The 26,018-nt window shown below is 46.0% G+C and overlaps 1 protein-coding gene across 3 annotated transcripts in view; it reads right to left on the bottom strand.

The window, feature by feature from the left end:
- Positions 1-352: 352 nt before the first annotated feature.
- sgce (sarcoglycan, epsilon) overlaps positions 353-26,018 on the bottom strand; it is an 85,973-nt gene continuing 60,307 nt past the window's right edge. Inside the window, exons 7-12 of one of the 3 annotated variants that reach the window (XM_038797556.1) lie at positions 17,631-17,842; positions 17,114-17,140; positions 11,460-11,651; positions 9,559-9,602; positions 9,083-9,117; positions 353-729 (exon numbers count right to left, since the gene is read on the bottom strand). In XM_038797556.1, coding sequence (XP_038653484.1) covers positions 682-729; positions 9,083-9,117; positions 9,559-9,602; positions 11,460-11,651; positions 17,114-17,140; positions 17,631-17,842 — 558 coding nt within the window. In that variant the 3' untranslated portion in view covers positions 353-681. The remainder of the gene's footprint in view (positions 730-9,082; positions 9,118-9,558; positions 9,603-11,459; positions 11,652-17,113; positions 17,141-17,630; positions 17,843-26,018) is intronic. The other 2 variants (XM_038797557.1, XM_038797558.1) reach the window with 2 other exon arrangements.

The raw sequence follows: 26,018 nt of genomic DNA, 5'->3' as shown, positions 1-26,018 counted from the left end.
AACTGGTTTGTGACCAGATTTAAGAGGAATTTTCCAGAACTATTTCACCCCTGAATTGGCTTTGATCTCTCCGGGGTAAGGAGCAACAAGGGTCCATGATGCTTAATTGCAAATCAGGTGGCTAGCAGGAAGAAGTATTGATTCATCAGTTGCTTGGGGGTGGGAGTGGGGAGAGGAGAGCATGGGGCGGGAAAGTAGGTGCTGATCAGTTGGTTTCCTTGACTTTTAAACCTCGAGCTGCAATGTTATTTCTGGCCCCATGACCACACAGAGGGTGGCTGTGTTCCTACCAAGTTACCAGGAGAGCTATTATGCAAGATGTAAAATAAAAAGTTGAAAAATTTAGCGAAACTGCTAATAAAATGTCAGGTTTTTATTAATGGCACAATAATTCTGTTGTTTTGGACATCATTAGGCAAATCATGACAAAATTCCGTCTACCTATAATGCAAAGGTAAGGCGTAGCTCTTTCTAGCAAAATTATATGCTTATATAATTTGACATGTGCAAAAAGCAAATATTGCATTTATTATGCTGGAACAGTGTAAAACATTAATCAAATTCTTGACACACTCGCATTGTAGCTACTTTCATTGTCATGCACATGAGCACACAGTGAAAACAAAGCATGTATTTGTATTTGGTCAGCAGAAGAATAACCTTCGGAAGTGGAATCAAAGATCAGGTAAAGGCTTCATTCAGTTTTCCTTCCTCAGCTTTGCCATTTACCTAAACATAGATGAATAGATTCATTAATTGAACATAACTGAAATTGTCAAAGATTGCCATAATAGTGCAATACACTTATTTTTAATTACATTTTTAACATTTCATACAAAAGAATATAAAAGACATGAACCATAACAAACATTCTGTAACAAGTTTCCATCAACAAAGCCTCTCACCTCCACCACATCTCCTCTCTCGCCCTTCGACTTCAGCAGTGATCAATCTTTGAGATACACAATGAACAGACGCCATCTTCAATTAAAACCCTTCAATCGACCCTCTCAAGGTGTATTTGACCTTCTTGAGGCACACAAACTCCACATATACCACAATAGTGGTATTGTTGCTGGTCTAGTAAGCCAGAGACCCAGGATAATGATCTGGGGTCGAATCCCCCACCCCCCCCCCATGGCAGGTGATGGAATTTAAGCTCAATAAAATACCTGGTATTAAAAATCTGCTGACCATGAAACAATTGTTGAAAAACCCATCTGGTTCACTAACATCCTTAAGGGAAGGAAATCTTCCATCCTTGCCTGGTCTGGCCTACATGTGACTCCAGGCCCACTGCATTGTGGTTGACTATTAAATGCCCCCTGAAATGGCTGAGCAAACCACTCAGTTGTATTCAACCACTACGAAAACACAAAAAAGGAATGAAACCCAATGGACCACTTGGCATCAGACTAGTCACCGGGAACGTCAATGGCAAATCCAGCTCTGCCGACCCTGCAAAGTCCTTCTTACTAACATCTGGGGGCTTGTGCCAAAGTTGGAAGAGCTGTCTCATAGACTAGTAAAGCAACAGCCTGACATTCATACTCACAGAATCATATCTTACAATGTCCCAGACACCACTATCACTATTCCTGGGTATGTCCTGTCTCACTGGCAGGACAGACCCAACAGAGGTAGCAGCACAGTAGACAAAGTCCAGAGGGAGTTCCCCTGGGAGTCCTCAACATTGACTCTGGACCACATGAAGTCTCATGGTTTTAGGTTAAACATGGGCAAGGACACCACCTGCTGATTACCACGTACTGGCCATTATCAGCTGATGAATCAGTAATCCTCCATGTGAACGCCACTTGGAGGAAGCACTGAGGGTAGCAAGGATGCAGAATATGCTCTGGGTGGGGGAACGTCTAGGCCATAACCAAGAGTGGCTCGGTAGTACCACCACAGACTAAGCTGGCAAGTCCTAAAGGACAGAACTGCTAGACTGGAACTGCAGCAGGTGGTGAGGGAACCAACAAGAAGAAAAAACATCCTCACCAATCTGCCTGCTGCAGATGCATCTGCCCATGACAGTGTCAGTAGAAGTGACCACCGCACAGTCCATGCGGAGACATAGTCCCGTCTCCACATTGAGGATACCCTCCATCATGTTGCATGGCACTACCACCATGTTAAATGAGATAGACTTGGAACAAATCTAGCAACTCAAGACTGGACATCCATGAGGTGCTGTGGGACATCAGCAGCTGCAGAATTGTATTCAACCACAATCTGCAACCTCATGGCCCGCCATATCCCCCACTCTACCATTACCACCAAACCTGGTTCAATGAAGAGTGCAAGGGAGCATGCCAGGAGCAACATCAGGCATATCGAACAATGAGTGTCAACCTGGTGAAACTTCAACAAAGGACTACTTGTCTAATCTCTGCAGTCCTGCCACATCCAGTGAATGGTGGTGGACAATTAAACATCTCACTGGAGGAGGAGGCTCCACAAATATCCACATCCTCAATGATGGAGCAGCACAGCACATATGTCCAAAGAACAAAGCTGAGGCATTTGCAACAATCTTCAGCCAGAAGTGCCGAATGGATGAACCATCTCGGTCTCCTCTAGATTTCCAGCACCACAGATGTCAGTCTTCAGCCAATATGATTCACTTCACGTGATATCAAGAAAAGGCTGAAGGTTCTGGTTACAGCAAAGGCTATGGGCCCTGACAACATCCCAGCAATTGTACTGAAGACTTGTGCTCCAGAACTTGCCGTACCCTTAGCCAAGCTGTTCCAGTACCGCTACAACACTGGCATCTACCCGGCAATGTGGAAAATTGCCCAGGTGTGTCCTGTACACAAGAATCAGGACAAATCCAACCCAGCCAATGACCGCCCTATCAGTCTACATCATCAGCAAAGAGATGGCAGGAGTCATCAACAGTGCCATCAAGTGGCACGTACTCAGCAATAACCTACTCACGGACGCTCAATTTGGGTTCCGCCAGGGTCACTCAGCTCCTGACCTCATTACAGCCTTGGTTCAAACTAGGACAAAAGAGTTGAATGCCAGAGGTGAGGTGAGAGTGACTACCCTTGACATCAAGGCAGCATTTGACCGAGTATGGCATCAAGGCGCCCTAGCTAAAGTGGAGTCAATGAGAAACAGGGGGGAAACTCTCCGCTGGTTGGAGTTATATCTGGCACAAAGGAAGATGGTTGTGATAGTGGAAGTCAATCATCTCAACTCCAGGACATCACTGTAGGTGCTCCTCAGGCTAGTGTCCTAGGCCCAACTATCTTCAGCTGCTTCATCAATGACCTCCCTTCCATCATAAGGTCAGAAGTGTGGATGTTTGTGGATGACTGCACAATGTTCAGCATCATTCATGACTCCTCGGATAATGAAGCAGTCCATGTCCAAATGCAGCAAGACCTGGACAATACCCAGGCTTGGGTTGGCAAGTGGGAAGTTACATTCGCACCACATAAGTGACCATCTCCTACAAGAGAGGATCTAACCACCGTCCCATGACATTCAATGGCATTACCATCGCTGAATCCCCCACAATCGATATCCTGGGAGTTAACATTGATCAGAAACTGAATTGGACTAGCCACATTAATACTGTGGCTACCAGGGCAGGTCAAAGACTACGGTAAGTAACTTACTCCTACGGTTAGTAACTCACTTCCTGACCCCTCATAGCCTGTCCACCACCTACGAGGCACAAGTCAGGAGTGTAATGAAATACTCTCCACTTGCCTGGATGAGTGCAGCTCCAACCAAACTCAAGAAGCTTGACACCATCCAGGACAAAGCAGCCCGTTCCATTACTCCCCCTTCCACAAACATTCATACCCTCTCCCATCAACGAACAATGGCAGCCGTGTGTACCATCTACAAGATGCACTGCAGTAACTCACCAAGTTTCCTTAGACAGCACCTTCCAAATTCATGACCACTAGCATCTAGAAGGACAAGAGTAGCAGATACCTGGGAACCACATCACCTGGAGGTTCCCCTCCACGTCACTCACCACCCTGACTTGGAAATATATCATCCCTTCTTCACGGTCGATGTAGCAACATCTTGGAACTCTCTCCCTAACAGCACAGTGGATGTACCTACAACTCGAGGACTGCAGGGGTTCAAGAAGGCAACTCACCACCACCTTCTGAAGGGAAACTAGGAATGGGCAATAAATGCTGGCTTAACCAGCGACGCCCACATCAAGTAGATTAATTTTTTTTAAATCACCTAGCCACGTCGAAGCCTTCAGCCGTGCTGCCATCCTCCAACCCAATGCGATACACCTCCGAACCCTACCAACGAAGCAAACACCAGGACATCAACCCCTGCTCCTGCAAACAGTTCCGGCACTTCAAAAATCAGGACCAGTGAGCAAGGGTTTCACCTCCACATTCAGGATCACCGACATGGTGTCAAAAAAGGACCCCCAAACTCCCCCAGCCTGGAGCACGACCAGAACATGTGTGTGTGATGTGCGGGCCCTCTTGAACAACATTCGCAACTATCTTCCGTCCCTTCAAAAAAGCAGCTCACCCTCACTCTAGTGAGGTAAGCTTGAAGAACTACCTTTAACTAAATGAGGCTCAGGGGCAGCACGGTGGCGCAGTGGGTTAGTCCTGCAGCCTCACCTCGCCGAGGTCCCAGGTTCGATCACGACTCTGGGTCACTGTCTGTGTGGAGTTTGCACATTGTCCCCGTGTTTCCATGGGTTTCGCCCCCACAACCCAAAGATGTGCAGGCTAGGTGAATTGGTCACGCTAAATTGCCCCTTAATTGGAAAAAATGAATTGGGTATGTTAAATTTATATTAAAAAATAAATGAGGCTCAGACTCGCGCAAGATGATGTCGGATTCATCCTCCTCAACGCATCAAACCACACACCCCTTCCTCTAGTATCAGCCCCAACTCCTCACTTTCATTTTGCCTTCGTCCACTCAACTGAACCCAACTCCTCCCCCGCTCTATGCTGGCACATCCTGGACATACTACCCTCCATCGATCCCGTGCAGGATAGAATGTGTGCCAACAATGTGAATGGCTGAACCACCTCAAGGTACCTGAATCCGTCCATGTCCAAAAGCCCATGGTTCTCCTTTAACTCCTCCAAGCCAGCAACCCACCACTCCAAAAAAAAAAAAATCTCCCACCTTCTCTCCTTCCAAGCACTAAATGTGGCATCTAGCGTTGTGTGTTCGAATCAGAGATTGGTACAAATGGGAGCCAGCCGTGATGTCATCCCAAATTTGAATTGTTGGCAGAGCTGCCTCCAAATGTTTAGCATGGCCAGCACCACAGGATTTGTTGAATATTTCATCAGCTATACCAGGAGTGGCACCTTTACCAGTGCTCCCAAGCTCATCTTCCCAACTGGCTCAGATTCTATCCTTACCCAGAGGGCCCCCTGGTCCCAGCACCTTTTTAATTCAATGCAGTCTTCCGGCCTGAAGCAACAGCAGAGAACTGGTCATGCACCGCGAACACTGACACCACGTGCTCTGGACGCAATGGTGATTCCTCTATTTTGTCAGCAGCAAACAAGCAACAGGACTGTAAAATTTTAAATGGATTGTTTTATAATACGATGGCACAGTGTTTAGCACTGTTGCTTCACAGCACCAGGGTCCCAGGTTCGATTCCCGCTTGGATCACTGTTGGTGTGGAGTCTGCACATTCTCCCCGTGTCTGCGTGGGTTTCCTCCGGGCGCTCCAGTTTCCTCCCACAAGTCCCAAAAGACGTGCTGTTAGGTAATTTGGACATTCTGAATTCTCCCTCCGTGCACCTGAACAGGTCCCGGAATGTGGCGACTAGGGGATTTTCACCGTAACTTCATTGTGGTGTTAATGTAAGCCTACTTGTGACAATAATAAAGGTTATTAGTATTATTATAAGGAAGAGACACAAAAAGGCCAGGATCTCACAACTAAACCTGCTGGAGAGAGGGGCTCAGGAGATTCCACAGCAGCACAAAGCAGTGTTGGTGTGAGCTGTTCAGGAGCGTCCAGAACAGGACAAAGCAGTGTTGGTGTGAGCTGTTCAGGAGCGTCCAGAACAGGACAAAGCAGTGTTGGTGTGAGCTGTTCAGGAGCGTCCAGAACAGGACAAAGCAGTGTTGGTGTGAGCTGTTCAGGAGCGTCCAGAACAGGACAAAGCAGTGTTGGTGTGAGCTGTTCAGGAGCGTCCAGAACAGGACAAAGCAGTGTTGGTGTGAGCTGTTCAGGAGCGTCCAGAACAGGACAAAGCAGTGTTGGTGTGAGCTGTTCAGGAGCGTCCAGAACAGGACAAAGCAGTGTTGGTGTGAGCTGTTCAGGAGCGTCCAGAACAGGACAAAGCAGTGTTGGTGTGAGCTGTTCAGGAGCGTCCAGAACAGGACAAAGCAGTGTTGGTGTGAGCTGTTCAGGAGCGTCCAGAACAGGACAAAGCAGTGTTGGTGTGAGCTGTTCAGGAGCGTCCAGAACAGGACAAAGCAGTGTTGGTGTGAGCTGTTCAGGAGCGTCCAGAACAGGACAAAGCAGTGTTGGTGTGAGCTGTTCAGGAGCGTCCAGAACAGGACAAAGCAGTGTTGGTGTGAGCTGTTCAGGAGCGTCCAGAACAGGACAAAGCAGTGTTGGTGTGAGCTGTTCAGGAGCGTCCAGAACAGGACAAAGCAGTGTTGGTGTGAGCTGTTCAGGAGCGTCCAGAACAGGACAAAGCAGTGTTGGTGTGAGCTGTTCAGGAGCGTCCAGAACAGGACAAAGCAGTGTTGGTGTGAGCTGTTCAGGAGCGTCCAGAACAGGACAAAGCAGTGTTGGTGTGAGCTGTTCAGGAGCGTCCAGAACAGGACAAAGCAGTAGTGGTGTCAGCTCCAGGACCTCTGATGAACAACCCAAAGCAAGTGAGATCATGAGGACCAAGCAGGCTCACCTGTCGCATTAAAGGTAAACGTAAATGGTGGGTCCTGAAGGTTGGCCGGTTGGTAAAAATGGGACCCCGGAGTGCAATTCCTACATTGGCACTGGAAAGCCCGACAAGCTGGAGCTGCATATAAACACTCTGCGCCCCCCACACTCTCAGTCCAGCCAAGAAGATGCCATCCCAGAGAGTGGCCCACTACTGCAGGGAACAAGAAAGGACCGGAGGGGGCCTGTTGGACATGCGGACCCTTACCGTCACAGAGCAGAGAGCGTTGGACCTAGTCGATGGGGTTGGAGAGCGGGCAGTCGCCGAGGTGGAGGTCGGCATGGCACAACCAATGCATTGCAACATCCCTAACATGCCTCCTTGCGTGCTAACCATGTGTCTTAACTTTTGTCTTGCAGGATCACCTCCGGACCAGGCAGGACCAGCTGTAGTCCCCCACCCCCACCCCTGCGACCCACCGGCCGACGGGATGGGACCGTCCAGAACCTCCCCCCGCCGCAACCGTGCAAAACCCCAGAGCACCAGTCTGGGGAAGAAACTGACTTCTTGCCACTGTTATCACCAACATCCTCCACTATCCCAGAGACACTCACCCCCGTTGGGCACTTCAGTGAAGGGGCTCTTGGGGCACCATCTGGTGTGCACCACACACTTGCTGCAGTACATCAGATGGAGGTAGGAAACCCTGAGTGGCAGACAGACGGAGGGACGTCGAGAAGAGTCTTGGGTTTCTGGAAAGGGCAGTCCCGTCAATGTCGGAGATATAGGCGAAGAGCCGGAGACTACCATGAGGGGTTGTCAGCAACCATCCAGCATCTGTCCATCTGTCTCTTTCTCTTTCACACCCACCAGTACTGCGGCCGCTCTCGTCTCAACCAGGGTCTCCATGCCCATGGAGCACAGGGATTGGGCCTCTGGGACTGTGCCACATCACTCAATGACTGATACTTCCCTCCGGGACTGGCGCAGGTCAGCCAGCATCCGGACAATGTCTATGACGCCCTCAGCCATAACCCATTGTAATTGGGCCAAGCTGTCACACCACTGCAATGTCCAGGTGGCCCTAGTACGTAGCTGCCTGTGACAGGGCAGCCTTGACCTATGCCTCGGCCACCGCCCTCACAGAGTGCTCCAGGCCTTGGGCATCCTGACCCATAGCTGATACCTTCGTCCTCAAGGTCTCCACTACGAACACCACCCATGTGGTGTTGGCCTGGATGGCATACATTGTCGGCACTGCCTCCTGCCCCTGCATGCGATTGGACTCTGCCAACTGCACCTGGACCGCTCTGGAAGGGTCCTACAGCATACTGCTAGGAGAGTCTCCTTCAGCGTGCTGCCCTGCTATGTCCTCCACAATATCCCGCAGTAGACGATGGTCACACACCAGCTGCACGTTCATCGAGTGGTACCCTTTTTGGTTTGTGAAGGGCGTCTCGTCATGGGTCAGTTCTGGTAACGGAAATGTATATCCTGTTGATCACCCCCTGGTCCTGGGGCACCCTGGCGAGGTGGCAAACCTCGCTGCCCAGGGGGGCTCGGTCCACATTGAAGCTGATATATTGTGCCAATGGCATTTACTGTACGTGTGAATTAGAATGCATTGAGACACCAGAGCATAGCATTCCGTCAAGCACCCGGCGCTGGCCGACCACAATTTAAAACTCCCGCACGATTCTCCGCCCAATCGCGTTTCGCGATTCCGCGTTGCTGGATGGAGAACCCTGCCCAATGGCTTTAGCCTTTCCAATATTCAATTGAAGAAAAAAAATCATATTGTCCAATGCTAGCTGTTTGGCAAACAGCAGGACACACCAGAGGCAAGGAAAAGACCCAGAGCGAGATGATGATGAGTTCGAACTGTCATCAGCATACATTTGGAATCTGACATTGTGTTTTTGGATGATGTTGTCAAGGATCAGCATGGTGATGAGAAATAGGAGGAATGATTTATTTACATTGTGAATAAATAAATACTATCATATTTTTCCTGATACAAAAACAAATCAAAATGTAACTAAAATTAAACACGTGGCATGTTGAAAGTGCCACAAGGCTTTTTGATCACCTGTACTCCAATCAACTGTTTATCCTGTGGATGATGCTTGGCTTTCATGGAAAGCCATTAAAAATCACTCAAATGTCTTTTTAATGAAAATTATGGAAAATTTGTGGTTTGTACTTGCCTCAAATTGCAGAAATGTCGTCATATAAAATTCTCCTCCAATCAGGAAAGCAAGAATGAAGAAGTAAAAGATTTGATTGTGAATTAAGAATGTTAAGCTTTTTTCTTCTGATAAGACTTCACTCACTTTGACAAGGAAAGAGATCTGCTGCAAATTAGCAATGGCTTTGTCCTGGTTATAGTGACATGCACAAAAATGGATTGGACCTTTATGATAGCACTGGATGAAATGTATTATCCAAGTATCTTACTCCCCTGTATACTGACATAACAGTACTACCTCTTGTCCAACATGCAATATCTGAGCCAAATCATTTTTATTGTAATGTGATACCAAATATTACACATCCATTTATTGAATAAAAATACACTTAGAAGGCTTTCTTCCACATTTATCCTTCAATTATGTTGCATGATAGTCAATGTGATAGTGGTTTGAGCAAGGGATGGCTGGCGACAGAGATGGTGGATACTGACCTGCATCTTGCTGCTGAGGCAGCTGGGTCTGTAATGGGTGGTTCCTGCAAAGACAAGACACACCAGTAAGACAAAACTGAATTGGAATCAAATTCTGTATTTGCTGTGAAGGATGACTTTTTTTCTTTCAGTCAGTTTCTATTCTGCCACTCTTAATCTTTCTCAGCTTTGCACTCAGAAGTAAAAATAATCATTATATCGTTCAGCCAGAGGGTGGTGAATCTGTGGAACTCTTTGCCGCAGAAGGCTGTGGAGGCCAAATCACTGAGTATCTTTAAGACAGAGACAGATAGGTTCTTTATTAATAATGGGATCAGGGGTTATGGGGAGAAGGCAGGAGAATGGGGATGAGAAAAATATCAGCAATGATTGAATGGCGGAGCAGACTCGATGGGCCAAGTGGCCTAATTCTGCTCCTATGTATTCTGGTCACTAATGAGACAGGGACCATATAGTTAGAATATAAAGCACTATACAAGCAATCACTTGTTTCAGCCAATCCTAATAAAATGACATCATTCATTTGATTGGATTTCAAAGGCTTTTTTAAATTAATGATGTGGTTCATTGAAGACAGTAATTAAATCATAGCTTGGTCTTTTTTTTGAGGCAATAAAATATAATTTGTTTCCCATTGGTTTTTGCATGCACATAGTCTCCACTGTCAATGCTGCTCTGCGCTTCCCAGGTAGAGAAAGTCCCATTGCAGTCTTCCCTCTGATTTTGCTTCCTTCCTTTTTTCCTGCAGCAAGTTAATGTAGGAAAAGTCAATGATCAGAAATTGCCAATTTGTTCACTGACACTCTTCCCTAATTCTTCCATTACAACATCCAAACACATCTGGAATTATCTTAATGTTTTGCAGACTAACAAATAATTTCAAATATTCTCTTTCAGTAAAAGAGTTACATAATATATCCATTTAAATGTACTTGGTTTATGTTGAAGTAATATTTTGCATTTACTTTATCTGCACTTGTGCATGAATGAGGTACTCTCATCTGTTTTTAGGCAAAGAAGCTTGAGCTTCTTTAATGTTTCCTCATGGTCTAATATAGGATTGTGCTTGTTTTTCTTCGTACTCTTTCCAATTTATTTACCTCTTGTTCAGGGCGACATAATCAGATTTAAACAATGCTCCAAACATGTAAATCCATAATATAACTTCTCTAACCACAATATTTTACTGTTCTTGCTGTATCCCAGCCTGCATTAATTGCTTCTCTATTTTTCCTGGATACTGGAAGCAAGAAGTTTACAATTAACTCCCAGCCCTCTACATTAGTTCCACGTCAACTATTCGAGATATTTTTCTCAAGCCAATGCAATAGTTGACTTTTTTCAGTTATCTGACCTCTGCTCAAACCATCCCCACAATACAGTTGTGTTCTGAACTGTGGCTCTGTACATTGACACTTCAACATGCAATGCCACAATGCTGCTGGTGACTGTACTTGTGTTATGTATTTTGTGCCATCGTGAAACAAACGTATATCAACCAAATAAAAATGTCAGTCTTTAGTGCTAAAAGTGCCATATATTTGTACATTGATTGCAAAGAGGGTATATAAATCAAGGAATAATAAATAGATATTTACAGGAGCATGAAAGGAGGATGGAAAGCAACAACCTCAGCGATTCAAATAAATGTATTTTGATGGTCCATAAAATCCAGGCACACATAAATGTGAAACAATGCTCCTCAATGCATCTTATTGTTTAAGGAATGCAGGTATAATGCTACTTAATATCCAAAAACACCTCGTAATGTTTTAAGTTATTAATGTGCAGCCTACTCTCCAGCAGCAAGAAATACAAATACTCCATCTCAGATGAGAACTATTGCAATAGAGAAAAAATATTGCATCATCTAATAATGTATCAAATAAAGGAACACTCACTGTTGCGTCTGCATGAGAGGCATGTTGGACGTGTCACAGTTATCTGAATGGTGTAAGGGTGGCACAATCTCACCAGTTACTGGGTTAAACACAGGCAGTGTGGAGAGTGGCCAAGCTGCCTCCCGGTTCTTTGACATGTTCCGAAGCTCCTTCGTTGATTTCTGGATGGAATTGTGATGAACTAACTGGATGCTGAGGAAAAACAAGAAATTAGAAATTAGAAGATTATACTGTAATCTTGGAATACTGCATCTGGTCATATTACCTTACTTTTATAAACGAAACTGGACACTGCTCATATTCTGACTCAGGAAATCAACTGAGTTCTAAATTTCTGGGTGAATAGAATTAATTCTGCAAGAATGTTTCTGTTTTTGCATGCCATGCTGATAAAGATAATCATTTTTAAATGATATTTATATGAACTGCAGCTGCATTTAGACTGGAAATAACAATCGACAATGGTAATTTATTGATGTTTAACACATCATATGAGATTCCTCCATCCATTTTAACAGAGGAATTAGCCTATCTAAAATAAGCAGATTAACTGTTCTGTTTAAAAGTGGACAGAAAGAAAGTTAAGTAGCTGTTCTCTTATCATTTCTAGCCTTATAACACAAGATCCTCAGTCAAGCCTTTTCTTTGTTGTTGGGCTTCTATCTATGTTAGATGCTTGTATGATTTGGATTTCAAAGTCACACAAGTCAGATATAATAAAACTGCAATAGAAAGCTAATAAAAATGGACAACTTTCAATTTATCTAATGGTCAGAAGTCACATCTGTAAAAACACTGCACAGGGCAATTTCCAAAAAATCACTGATTCAAGCAGCTTATTTGGATTTTAGGCTAATATCAGCTACATACTAGTGTACAAAAATCTTAAGCCGCATTAGAAATTTCTGGGGAAGGGTTCTGGAGTCATAGTCATTTACAGCACAGCAGGAGGCTATTTGGCACATGAGGTCCATGCCAGCTGCCAGCAGAGTATTCATGCAAGTCCTACTTCCCCACTCAATCTCTGTAGCCTTTCAGGTGCCCATTCAAATTGCCTTTTAAAATCATTGACTGTTTTTGCTTCCACCACCCTCATTTTCACTCAGTGTAAAAATGTTCTGCTTCCCATTCCGACCTGCACCTATTGCCAAAAATATGAAATATGCATGCCTTTATTATCATACCATCAGGTAATGGAAGAGTTTTTCCTTGTCTACCTTATCCAAACCGGTCATAATCTTCTCCACTTCTATCAAATCTCCCCTCAATTTCCTTTGTTCCAAGGAGAACAACCCAGCCTTTCCAACTCAGCATGAATGTATGCTGAATTGGTTATCACGAACAGAAGCTGGAGGATATATCCAAGTAACATCTGGAATTATTCAAGTCCATTTGCTAAGTTTCACCACAATCTTTGTGTGCAGCTTTCATCATCCACTTTCCTGTTGGGTATTTATGGCAATAGACTGATCCATTATTAATGTCAAAATCTTGAATGAGTTCATTGTGTAGCTTACAAATTAAAAACAGCAAAATTAACTGTGCATCAGTTTGGGAGAGTTGTTATGGTGGCTGTCACTCATATTTAGAGGGTAAAATTTTAAATATTGCCACATACAAGTTATTTCATGTCACTACTCTCAATTTGAAGATGAGCATCAGCACTGAATATAAGCTGCATTCCCACTGACTGTGGCTGTTACATATTGACACCAAGCTGATAATCTTCTAAACGACCATTTTGTGGACTGATCTGATCTTTTCACACATCTTCTCTACTGAGTAGTACTACACTCCTGTATGCTTCACCCAATGCCTGTGTCTCTGTATTTACATTGTGCATTTTATGTTTGCCCTACTATGTATTTTGTTTTCATGTACGGAATGATCTGTCTGAACTGCACACACAACAATAATGTTCACTATACCTCTGTACACGTGACAATAAACAAATCCAATTCAATGATCATAAGATGAAGTTGTGGGGGTGTGGGAGAGGAGAGGATATCAGAGAAAGAGTCTTGTTTAAGAAAGGAAGCCGGGATAATCCAGTAAATTATAGGCCGGTGAGCCTGACATCAGTGGTGGGGAAGCTTTTGGAAAAGATACTGAGGGAAGGATATATGCACATTTGGAGGAAAATCCTCAGGTTTTGTACGCGGAAGCTTATCTCTCACTAACTTGATTTTTTAAAACTAGGCCAGCATTTGTTGCCCATCCCTAATTGCCCTTGACCTGAGTGGCTTGCTAGGCCATTTCAGAGGCTGGCAGTTAAGAGTCAACTGCATTGCTGTATGTCTGGAGTCACATATAGGCTAGACTGGGTAAGAACAGCAGATTTCCTTCCCTGAAAAACATTAGTGAACCAGATGGGGTTTTTTTTTTGACAATCGGCAATAGTTTCATCATTCTACTTCTAATTCCAGAATTTTTATTGAATTCAAATTTCCCCTGCCGTGGTTTGATTCGAACCTGGGACCCCAAAGCATTACCCTGGGTGTCTGGACTACTACTCGAGTGACAATACCACTATACTACCATCTCTCCAAGAGATTACAAAGAAAATTGATGAGGGAAGGGCTGTGGATGTAGTTTATATGGACTTTAGTAAGGCGTTTGACAAGGTCCCACATGGCAGACTGGTACAAAACTAAAATCACATGGGATTCGGGGTGGGCTGGCTGGATGCATACAGAACTGGCTTTGTAATAGAAGATAGAGAGTAATGGTGGAAGGGTGCTTTTCAGAATGGAGACCTGTCTCTCTGTGGTGTTCCGCAGGGATCAGTGCAGAGACCTCTGTTGTTTGTTGTATATATAAATGATCTGGAGGAAATGTGGGTGGTCTGACTAAAACGTTTGCGGATTACACGAAAATTGGCGGAGTTGCTGAAAGTGCCAAGGATTGTCAGAGGATACAATAGGATAGAAATAGATTGGAGACTTGGGCATAGAGATGGCAGATAGAGTTTAATCCGGCAAATGCGAGGTGATTCTCCATTCCCGCCACTGGCCAGTGGGATTTTTCATTGTGGCCACCCCACGCCGCCAGAAAACTATGGGCAGGAGTTCGATGGCAGCGGAATGGAGAATCCTGGCAGCAGAGAATTCACCCCAATCTGTCCAAATGAAGATTGTTTTTAATGAATATCAATCCCTTCCCTCATTGAAGCTATTAAAGAAACCAAAACAATTCTACTGTTGGTAGCACACTCAAAATAGTAACTTCCAAAGCAAGTACCAGACATTCATTGCTAAGCAGAAATCTTTTGCATTGGGTTTTAAATGACTTCAGCTGGTCCTGATTGTAATTTTTCACTTGAGCTTTAAGCAGCAAAATAGACAGTGCTTCAAAATAGAAGGAGTTGGGCAGGCTAGGAAAGTGGGCAAAGAAGTGGCAGATGGAACACAATGTGGAAGGGTGTGAGGTTATGCACTTTGGAAGGAGGAATAGAGGCAGAGACTATTTTCTAAATGGGGAAACGCTTAGCAAATCAGAAGCACAAAGGGACTTGGAAGTCCTTGCTCATGATTCTCTTAAGGTTAATGTGCAGGTTCAGTCGGCAGTTAGGAAAGAAAATGCAACGTTAGCATTCATGTCGGGTGGGCTAGAATACAAGACCATGGATGTTATTCTGAGGCTGTATAAGGCTCTGATCAGACCCCATGTGGAATATTGTGAGCAGTCGTGGGTCCGGTATCTCAGGAAGGATGTGCTGGTCTTGGAAATGGTCCAGAGGAGGTTCACAAGAATGATTCCTGGAATGAAGGGCTTGTCATATGAGGAACGGTAGTGGACTCTGGGTCTGTACTCGTTGGAGTTTAGAAAGATGAGGGGGGATCTTATTGAAACTTATAGGATACTGCGAGGCATGGAGTTTGGGCGTGGAGGGGATATTTCCACTTGTAGGGAAAACTAGAAACAGAGGACAAAATCTCAGACAAAAGGGATGATCCTTTAAAACAGAGATGAGGAGAAATTTCTTCAGACAGAGGGTGGTGAATCTGGAATTCTTTGTCGCAGAAGGCTGTGGAGGCCAAATCACTGAGTGTCTTTAAGACAGAGATAGATAGGTTCTGGATTAATAAGGGGATCAGGGGTTATGGGGAGAAGGCAGGAGAATGGGGATGAGAAAAATATCAGCCATAATTGAATGGAGGAGCATATTGGATGGGCCGAGTGACCTAATTCTGCTTCTATGTCTTATGGAAGTGCAGTCTAGTAGCACAGCCTGTTTTCAAAAAGAAATAAAATGGTGCTGAAAATGGCAACTGTAGAGCAAAGCGGGTTGGATTCATGGTTCAACTCAAAGATCTTTTGTTAGTTTTTTCAGATCTCCAGTATTTTACTTCCTACATTATTCCAGTAGGTTTCATATGAGTAGAAGCAAGAGAACCAATTCACCCTCCACACAGCAACTTGGATGAAAGGACATTAACCTGGATCGGCGCAGGCTGGGAGGGCCGAAGGGTCTGTTCCTGTGCTGTAATTTTCTTTGCTCTCTGAAACATTTTCCTTCTCCAAAGATGCTGCTGACCTGTCAAATGTTTTCCAACATTTTTCCTTTTTACAGTTGCCTGGGTGTGATTATGTGCATTACGAGTGCTGCCTGCTGCAGACAGGCATGTCTTAATATATCCAACAGAAACTCCAAAACAACTGGTCACATATACTCAGGTAGACTAGGAATTTTTATACCACATCTTCCGTTGAGAGCCATCAGCAATCGTACAGCACAAGCACTTTTGTGGAAATGGAACTGCTCGTCACAAGCTGTCCCTTCCACTCTTGGGAGTCACACCTATCGCCAGCTGTACACTGAGTTGCAACAAGGGCAGTCATATGGGTGACACGGTGGTGCAGTGGTTAGCAGTGCTGCCTCACGGCGCCGAGGACTCGGGTTCGATTCCTGCCCTGGGTCACTGTCCGTGTACAGTTTGCACATTCTCCGTGTCTGTGTGGATCTCACCCCCACAACCCAAAGATGTGCAGGGTAGGTGAATTGGCCACACTAAATTGCACCTTAATTGGAAAATAAAGAATTGGGTACTCTAAATTAAAAAAAAACAAAGGCAGTCAGGAGTGAGTTCCTGACTCAGTTGGTCACAGCATTCCAGTTAAAGCAAAAATGCGACGCTGAAATATGTGTCGATTACAATGTTACTCAGTTCTGGACGCAAGGGAATGCCATTCTTAAAAAAACAGTAATAGCAATCCCTTTGACCGCTGCAGTAGCAATCCTACTGTAGTGGTCAAAGGGAGGTAGTTATTCCTTTACAATCCTTCCAGAGAAATTCACACTTTCACTGAAAATAAATGTGAGTTAAGAGGTATCTCAACTGGTAGTTAAGGGGAAAGAGTGCTCTTTCTATTGTTTACAAATGACTGTGCTTTCCTGCATGAAAAAGAAGCCACTGCATTTGACTTTAGGAGTGACTGAACGCTCAAGAGCTCACTTGCTAGATCTAACTGCACCAACTCCTCAGTATGGGTCAACAGAATGAAATGAACCATGAGACGTACAACTTAAATGGACACATAAGCATGGAACAGACTCTGAAGCCTACAGTGGCAGATTATGATCTGATAAAAAAAAGTAAAATTAAAAACAGATGATGTTCAATTTAAAACATAACAGGAAAGAAGACACTTACTCTGGTGTTTGCATGTCTCTCTTTTGCCTAGGAACAAAACAAAATTAATGAATTAAATAATAGGCATTGATACTTCAAACATCAAAAGATATTTGCTAATGGTGGACCCACTTTTGGCAGATGTTGAGAAGGTGATTATTGAAAGCACTTGTCAGTATCTGCCTACAAGTATAGGGTCAGAGTGACTGCACACACAAACACATGACAACCAAACAGAATTGACACACAGAATGAAAGAGACCGATGATGAAAAGGCTCAAGGGAAAATAAATTCACATGGATGGAGCTGAAATATGAATTCATGCAATGGTATGGACAGAGTCTGTGCTCTCTACCTGCATTACTAACCTGTGATATTGTCAATAGGAACGGAAACAGAATAAAAGGAATCCTTTCCCCAGTATTATTTTAAGAAATGATTAGAAAATAGAAATGTCTGGGTACTTTTGTATAAAAAGATGTGCTGATGTTTTGAGTCCCTGTGTATATGCATCTGGCAGCAGTGTGATTTACTTACACTCCTTCCCGGCGGCAAAACATGACGTAACCAAGGATAATAAAAAGCACCAAAGCAACGGCTATTGGTATCGCCAGTGTAATCACAAAGTCTGTGTAATAGTCCTTGCTTTTCAGATTAGTGGAAGGTGGTTTGTACTCTCCATCGTCCGGCAGAACACCGTCTCCCCGAATCACTCCACTGTTGATCGAGGGCATTTTCGATTTGTCGACCTGTGCCAAATTGTAAAAAAAAATGGGTGCATCTTTTTGTTTTAAACATGTTAGATGTACCACATCTCAGTTAATATACAATGGGAGTGATAGACTGTTCCTCCCGCAGCTTTGATATCCCTCATCCTGGTCAGCACAATGACTGGTTAGAAGTGCAGGTTAGGCGGATTCACCATGATCAATAATGCTCAATGTTATGGGGATAAAGAGGGAGAGTGGGGCCCAGGTCGAGTGATTTTCCGGAGGGTTGATGCTGACTAGATAGGCCAAATGGTCTCCTTCACCACTGTAGGGATTCTGTGATTCTATGAATGCACACAAATGAGAGCCAGCAGAGGGCAGCACAGTGGCACAGTGGATAGCACTGCTGCCTCACGACGCTGAGGTCCCAGGTTCGATCCCGGCTCTGGGTCACTGTCTGTGTGGAGTTTGCACATTCTCCCAGTGTTTGCGTTGGTTTTGCCTGCAAAGATGTGCAGGCTGGGCGGATTGGCCACACTAAATTGCCCGTTAATTGGAAAAAATGAATTGGGTACTCTAAATTTAAAAAAAATAAAGGAGAAAAATGAGAGACAGCACTATAAGGGATAAATAAAATCAAAAATATGAAATGCATTAGGTTTGCATAATATATAGGTACTATGTAAACAGCTTGATCTATCTCCCAGGGTCATTGTTTGTTCATAAGAGTCATTATTTTTATTCTCATTGCACCTTTCTGTCCCTATGAAAAATACTGAGAAACAATAAATTGCTCCTATGTCTCCATAACATGATATTATCTGTCAGCTAATTTTCATCGTCAGCACTTGGGTGGAGGACAGAGAGTATTTTGTGCCCATGGACCCACCCATTTAAATTAATGTAAATAAATTTGGGCAAACTCCATTATAGACGTATTCTATAATAAAATAGAAAAAATGTTGAAGTGACTAGAATGAAGTTCACAGAAAGCATCCATATTTTTTAATAGTGAGTAGAGATGATTGGCTGCAAATAATGACATCAGTAGACCAGTTTGTCCAGGTCTAAATTCATTAACCAGAAAATGAACTGTGATGCTTTCACTAAAGGAACAACGATACACAGTTAACAGATTTGTGGGGGACAGATTTTGCTCCAACTGGATATCCAACAGTGTTTTCTATCAGCTAGATTTGCCCTTGCACTCAACAACGTTTTATTAAAAATATTTTTATTTACCATATTTTCATCCTTATCACCATACAAAAGAGAAACCTCCTCCAAGGTCAAAAAACACCAGCAGCCCCCCCCCCCCCCCCCCCCCCCCCCCCCCCACCACCCTGAGGCACAGGGTGGAGAAGCTGACCTTCACCCCAACAGGACCCGCCTCGGAGAGATCAGCGAGGCGAAGGCTAAAACATCTGCTCCCGCCTGCAAATCGGGCTGGTTCCACACCCCGGAAACGGCTTCTGGGAGACCAGCTCCACCTCCATATGCAAGACCCCCGAGATTGTGCAAAATACTGTCCTCCAAAACCTTTCTAGCTTCGGGCAGGACCAACACATATGAACATGGTTTGTGGGGCCCCTCCTACTTCGTTCATAAACATCATCCATCCCCTCGAACAGCCGGCTCATCCTTGATTTTGTGAGGTGCACCGTATGCACAACTTCCAACTGTATCAAACCTAACCTCGCACACGTGGTTGAGGCATTTACGGTCCACAGCACCTCACACCACAATTCCTCTTCCATTCTGCAACCCTTCCCACCCCCACTCCCCCACCTCCTCCTTCCACTTTGCCTTAATCCCTTCCAAAGACACCCTGTCCTCCTCCATGTTCCTCCTGTGGGTCGCCAAAACAACCCCCCTCTCCAACCCTCCCATTGACAGCACTGCCTCCAGCAATGAGGAGGCCGGCACTATCAGGAAGGTTGGGGAAACCTTCCTTGCAAAACCTCGAACCTGCAGGTACTTAAACCCTTCCCCCGTGCCAAACCATACTTCTCTCCCCGCTCCTCCAGACTCGCGAATAGCCCCCCCAAGAAATAAATCCTTCAATTCCTTGATCCCCCTCTCATCCCATCTCCGAAACCTCACATCCATCGTCCCCGGCTCAAACCCATGATTCCCCCTAATCTTCCCTGACCCGTCACCCAGCTTAAAACGTTGCCTAAACTGTCTTCAGATCTTCAAAGTGGCCAACACCACCGGACTCACCAAGTACCTTCCTGGAGCCATCAGAGTGGCGGCGTTGACAGTGCCCTCAACCTTGACCCCCTTTTCGAGCCCTCCTCCACCTCAACCCCTTGGGCCTCCCCCTCCTTGCCCCAGTCCTACACCTTCTCCACATTCGCCGCCCAATAATAGTACAGTAAGTTTGGGAGGCCTAAACCCCCCCCCCCCCCCCGCCTGTCGCCCTCTCACCAGGACTACCCTCCTAATCCTGGCCACCTTCCCATCAACGGATAAACGAGATCAATTTGTCCACCCCCCTGCAAAAGGGCTCCGATAAAAAGACCGGCAGGCACTGGAATAAAAACAAGAATCGTGGCAAAACATTCATTTTTACTGCCTGCACCTAGCCTGCCAACAATAGAGGGAGGTTGTCCACCTCGACAAATCGGCCTTCACCCTCCCCATCAAACTAGTAAAATTGTATTTTCGGAGCCCTCCCCAATCCCAGGCCACCTGCACCCCCAAATACATAAAGTATCTCCTCCAAACGGATGGCAGACCCTTCCACCTAGGAAACCATGAAATCACCGCTCTTGTCCAAGTTTAAGAACGTCCCGAATCTTTGGAGCAGCTCCATTATACTCCCCACCAAAGTGCTCAGTTCTGAGATATACAATAGCTGATCATCGGCGTATCAGGACACCCTATGCCCCCCCACCCCAACCCCCGCTATCCCCTTCCACAGCCCCGAGCTCCTTAGCGTGATGGTCAAGGGCTCTATGGTCAATGCAAATGACGGGGGGGGGGGGGGGGGGGCATAGGGCACCCTTGCCTCATACCACGGGGCAGTGCAAAGTATCCCAAGTTCATACTATTAGTGCAAATGCTGGCCATTGGTTCCTTGTACAACAGCCGCACCCATGCCACAAACCTTGGCCCAATTCCAAATCTCTCCAATACCATATAAAGTAATCGCACTTTAACCGATCAAATGCCTTCTCTGCATCCAGTGCCACCACCACCTCCGTTTCCTTTCCCTCCACCGGAGACAGGATGCTCAAAAACATTTTGCCCATTAAGTTGTTGAAAATATGATTGCATAACAGCACAGTGAGGGGAATCAAGCATATGGGCCTGAGCAAACAGAGCAACAAACAAGAAATCTCCTTAACAACCAAATCTAAGAATTGCGAATGGGCAAATGAATGGCAGATGCAGTGTAACTTTGAGAAATACGAGTTTATCCACTTTAGTAGCAATAGGTCAGACTATTTTCTGAATGGCCATAAATTAGGAGTAGGGAATGTGCAACGACACCCATATTTCATTGATCTGTATAATGTGAAGAACGGCCAACCAAATTAAAATGATGGTACCATAATTAGTTTCCCTTTATAATTTATTACATTTTTCCACTTTTGGCCATGTTTTGTTTCCCATACATCTCTCCCCAGGTGACACATTGACGAACCTCACTCCAAAAGTGGATAGATCTGCGTGGTTCAATAGAGAATAGGAACACCTTCATGGAAAGAAAATTAATAAACTATATCTGTAATTTGTGTATAATGAATTAACAGTAAGAGAACTGAATAGGCGCAGATGCAGACATTATGGCTGGAATTGTCTGGTTGTTCGCTAGCAGCGGAATCCTCTGTTCCCACCAGTAGCACACCCCCATCCGCAGGTTTCCGGGTGGCGTGGGGCAGCTTCAATGGGAAATCCCATTGACAGTGACGGGAAAGGAGAATCCCTCCGCCAGTCTCCCGCTGCCGAGAATCACATGGCCGGGAGGTCATAGAATCCCACCCTATATCATTGAAAATGGAATTGAGCAATTATTTGAAATGGAACAATATAGGGCAAAACAGGAAACGGTTTAAAGTGGAGAGAGGTGGTTAGGCTTTAGTCAGGGGCTCCAAAACTGTGTTATGACTGCCAATGGGATCACAGAGGTCATATTTTGGGCTGGAGGCTGCTCCTCCTCTGGAGCTGTAGTGGGGAGAGGTGATGCTCTGGCTGGGTAGCCCTGGATTCACTTGATCAATGCCACCAAACAAGCAAGGACTGAACAGTGGGCCAAAATCACTCTTTAACATTAGATATCACTTTTAGCAGTGGGTCGAAGTGGACCCAGGGTGTTTGGATGTCAACTTGTCGTGGGCAAAGACCAGAAAATGTAATTCAGTCACTAACTGAGTGTATGTATGTGTTGATGTGGGAGAAGGGGCTTTATTGAGTATCCTATTACCAGGGAATATGGTCATAACCTACAAGAGTACATAAAATAATAAAATTTTTACAAAGAGCTTTGAAAACTCAAGATTTTCATATTTATATGATGTATTATGTACAATGATGATTAATTGCTGCTTTGTTTTTGCTGGTGCTTGGAACCATGTTAATTTCCAAGTGTTAATATGGGTCATATTTAACAACAGTTCAGGAAGCAGTTGATTTAGCATATCCTCCAGCCACCTGGAGGAGAAGGTTCAAATGATCAACAATGAATCAAACATTGGACAATTAGTTAATGGAAACAAATATTGGTAATCTAAATGAACCGAAACATGCTCATTAATAACAGCATTATGATTTGATTGGTATCCACTTGGAAATATTCTTCTCATCTAATTTTGATATTTTTGTTAAAGTGGCGGTCTTTTGATGATTGGAGTGAGCAAGCCCTAAACAAGATACTGTAAGTAGTATTTGACAAGGAAACGTGCTGGAACTGCTTTCGCTCATCATCTACATATATGATTTAGGAGCTAAGTACAATTGTAAAACTTTTTAATTCCATCAAACTGGCTTATATTGTTCATAGAAAGGAGTGGCAAAATATAGGAATGTAACAATAGTTTTGCCAAATGGGGGCACCAACTAGTAAATGTGTGGTGTAACATTTTGGTCCGAAGTAAAAGGAGATGGCATACTCTTCGTCAAATAGGTATCAAAATGGGATAGAGGAACAGAGATATCTTGGGATACAGACACACAAATCAATATAAGTAGTGACACAGGTCCTTGAACACCTTATTCACCCCTGCTGAGTCTCCAACTAGGCCCCGTCCCAATTCTTTACTTTCCCAATTTCCCTGGCTGCCTCCCTCTTTCTAAGCTGCGGCGCGAGCATTCTGCTGGCCTTCTCCCCATGCTCATAGATCGCCCCCCTCGCCTTCCTCAGCTGCTCTACCGCCCTCTCTGTAGTTAACAAGCCAAACTCCGCCTGTAGCCTCCGTCGTTCCCTTAAAAGCCCTGCCTCTGGGGTCTCCGCCTACCTCCTGTTGACCTGCAATATCTCCTTTATCAGTCGGTCCGTCTCTGCTCTGTCTGCCTTCTCCCTATGGGCCCGTATCGAGATCAGCTCCCTTAAACCACCGCCTTCAATGCCTCCCAGACCACAGCCGCAAAAGCTTCGCCCGTGTCGTTGACTTCCAGGTAGTTCTGAATATATTTCCTCAGCCGCCCGCGTACCTCTTCGTCGGCTGAGAGTCCCACGTCCAGCCTCCAGTGCGGGCGCTGGCTACTCTCCCTGCTAACCTGTTGGTCAACCCAGTGCGGGGCATGATCTGAGATTGTGACCGCCGAATACCCTGGGCGCGATTCTCCCAAAGGGAGACAAAGTGCCGACGCCGGAGTGAAAACCGGAGTGTTTCACTCCGGCGTCGGAGGCCGCTCCTCGCCCCCTATTCTCCCACCCCCAGGGAGCGAGGAGCGGCGGCGCGTCAATCTCGCGCTCCGGGCCTTGGCGCCCGCGTCAAAGCGGCGCCGCCTGAATGACGCGGCCGCCAGCGCCTAACTGACGTCACCCGCGCATGCTCATGTTCGCCGGAGCCAACCCGCGCATACGCGGTTGCCGTCTTCCCCTCCGCCACCCCGCAAGGATTGATCTTGCGGGGCGACGGAGGGAAAAGAGTGCGTTTTTCAGAGACGCCAGCCCGACGATCGGTGGGCACCGATCGCGGGCCAGACCCCTCATGAGCACCCCCCTGGTGCTCGATCCTCCCTTCGCCCCCCACAGGTGCCGCACGCAGCGGTCGCGCGCTGTTCACGCCGGCAGCGACCAGGTTTGGTTGGCGCCGGCGTCAACCGGACGGATTAGGCAGGCCGCTCGGCCCATTCGGGCCGGAGAATCGCCGCTCGACTGGAGCGGCGATTCTCCGAGCAGCCTGTCGCAAAATGCGACACGCCGTTTTGGGGGGGTGGGGGGGTTAAAATCGCGTGTGGCGTGATTCGCCCGGCACTCCTGCAATTCTCCCACCCGGCGTGGGGGGTCGGAGAATCGCGCCCCCTGTGTCCACTTCGCCCGTCAGTAGAGCCCTTTTCAAAATTTAAAAAAATCAATCCAGGAGTACACTTTATGCACGTGTGAGTAGAAGGAGAACTCCTTCACTCTCGGCTGCCCAAAACTCCATGGGTTCACCCCTCCATCAACCCTTTTAGCTCCTTTGCCATTGCTGGCACCCTGCCTGTCCTTGAGCTCGACCGGTCTAACCCAGGGTCAATAACTGTGTTAAAGTCCCCTCCCATGACCAACCTATGCAAATCCAGGTCCAGGATCTTCCCTAGTATATTCTTTATAAACTCCACATTCTCCAAGTTTGGCGCATACACATTTACTAGTACCACCTGCAACCCCTCCAGTTTCCCACTAACCATAATGTACCGGCCTCCCACATCCGCAACTATTCTTCCCGCCTCAAATACCACTCTCTTATTAATCAGGATTGCGACCCCTCTAGTCTTCGAGTCCAGCTCCGAATGAAAAACCTGTCCGACCCATCCCTTCCTTAATCTAATCTGGTCAGCTACTCTAAAGTGCGTCTTCTGCAGCATTACCATATCTGCCTTCAGTCCTCTCAAATGCGCGAACACGCGTGCCCTTTTAGCCGGCCCATTTAGCCCTCTCACATTCCATGTGATCAGCCTAGATGGGGGTCTCATCGGCCCCCCCCCCACTTCACCAATCAGCCATCACCTTTCTTGGGCCAGTCTCCAGCCCGCGCCTCACGCATCCGCCGGCCCGCCCCCAGGTAGCCTCCGCCCCGACCTCCTTTCTGTCCCACAACAAAAGTCCCTCACCCGTCAGCAGAACATTTCCCCCCTCCCCCCCTCGTAACAGCACTATGTAAACTAACCCCTTCAACAAGCATAACATCTGCTCACCCCCCCACTGGGCTTCCTTGAGCTAGCCCGCCCAGCTAGCTTGGTGACCCCTGCCCATGGCACCAGACATTCCCCCACCTATTGTTCCCTCCCCAAACCCCCCCGCCCCCCGCTCGGAGACACATATAAAAGTAAAACAATCCCAACACAATTGCCCGGGAACAAAACCACAAAAAACAGAGAAAAGATCCAGAAAATCCAACATCTAACAAACACACTTCCATCCCCCATCAGTGCAAATGTAAATTTTAACTCACTCAGTTCTGCAACAGGCCGCAAATTAATACAGAAGGCATTACAAATAACATCCCAAAAAAAGAAAAACAAGAAACTTTTTTAACGTGAGCGCTGCAGCAAAGTTCAAAGTCCTCAGTCCACCACCAGTCCTTTCCTTCTAGCGAAGTCCATCACTTCCTTGGGCGACTCAAAATAAAAGTGTTGCTCCTCATACGTGATCCAGAGATGGGCTGGATACAGCAGTCCAAACTTCACCTTTTTCTTAAAAGGGGTCGACTTTATCTGATTGAATCCTGCTCTTCTCCCGGCCACCTCCGCACTCAGATCCTGATTGATCCGCAGGATACTGTTCTCCCATTTGCAGCTCCGTGTCTGCCTGGCCCACCATAAAATACACTCCTTGTCCAGGTAACTGCGGAATTGGACCACCATTGCCCTCGGGGGGTCCCCCACTCGCGGCTTCCTCGCGAGCGCTCTGTGAGCCCTGTCCACCTACAAGGGTCGGGAGAACGTTCCAACCCCCAGCAACTTCTCGAACATGCCCGCTATGTGTGAAATGAAACGAGTAGGCGTAAATGAAGTTACTGTGAAAAGCCCCTAGTCGCCACATTTCGGCGCCTGTCCGGGG

This window comes from Scyliorhinus canicula, chromosome 5 (assembly GCF_902713615.1).
Source record: "Scyliorhinus canicula chromosome 5, sScyCan1.1, whole genome shotgun sequence".
NCBI classification, from domain to species: domain Eukaryota; kingdom Metazoa; phylum Chordata; class Chondrichthyes; order Carcharhiniformes; family Scyliorhinidae; genus Scyliorhinus; species Scyliorhinus canicula.
This window is presented reverse-complemented; position numbering and strand designations above follow the sequence as displayed.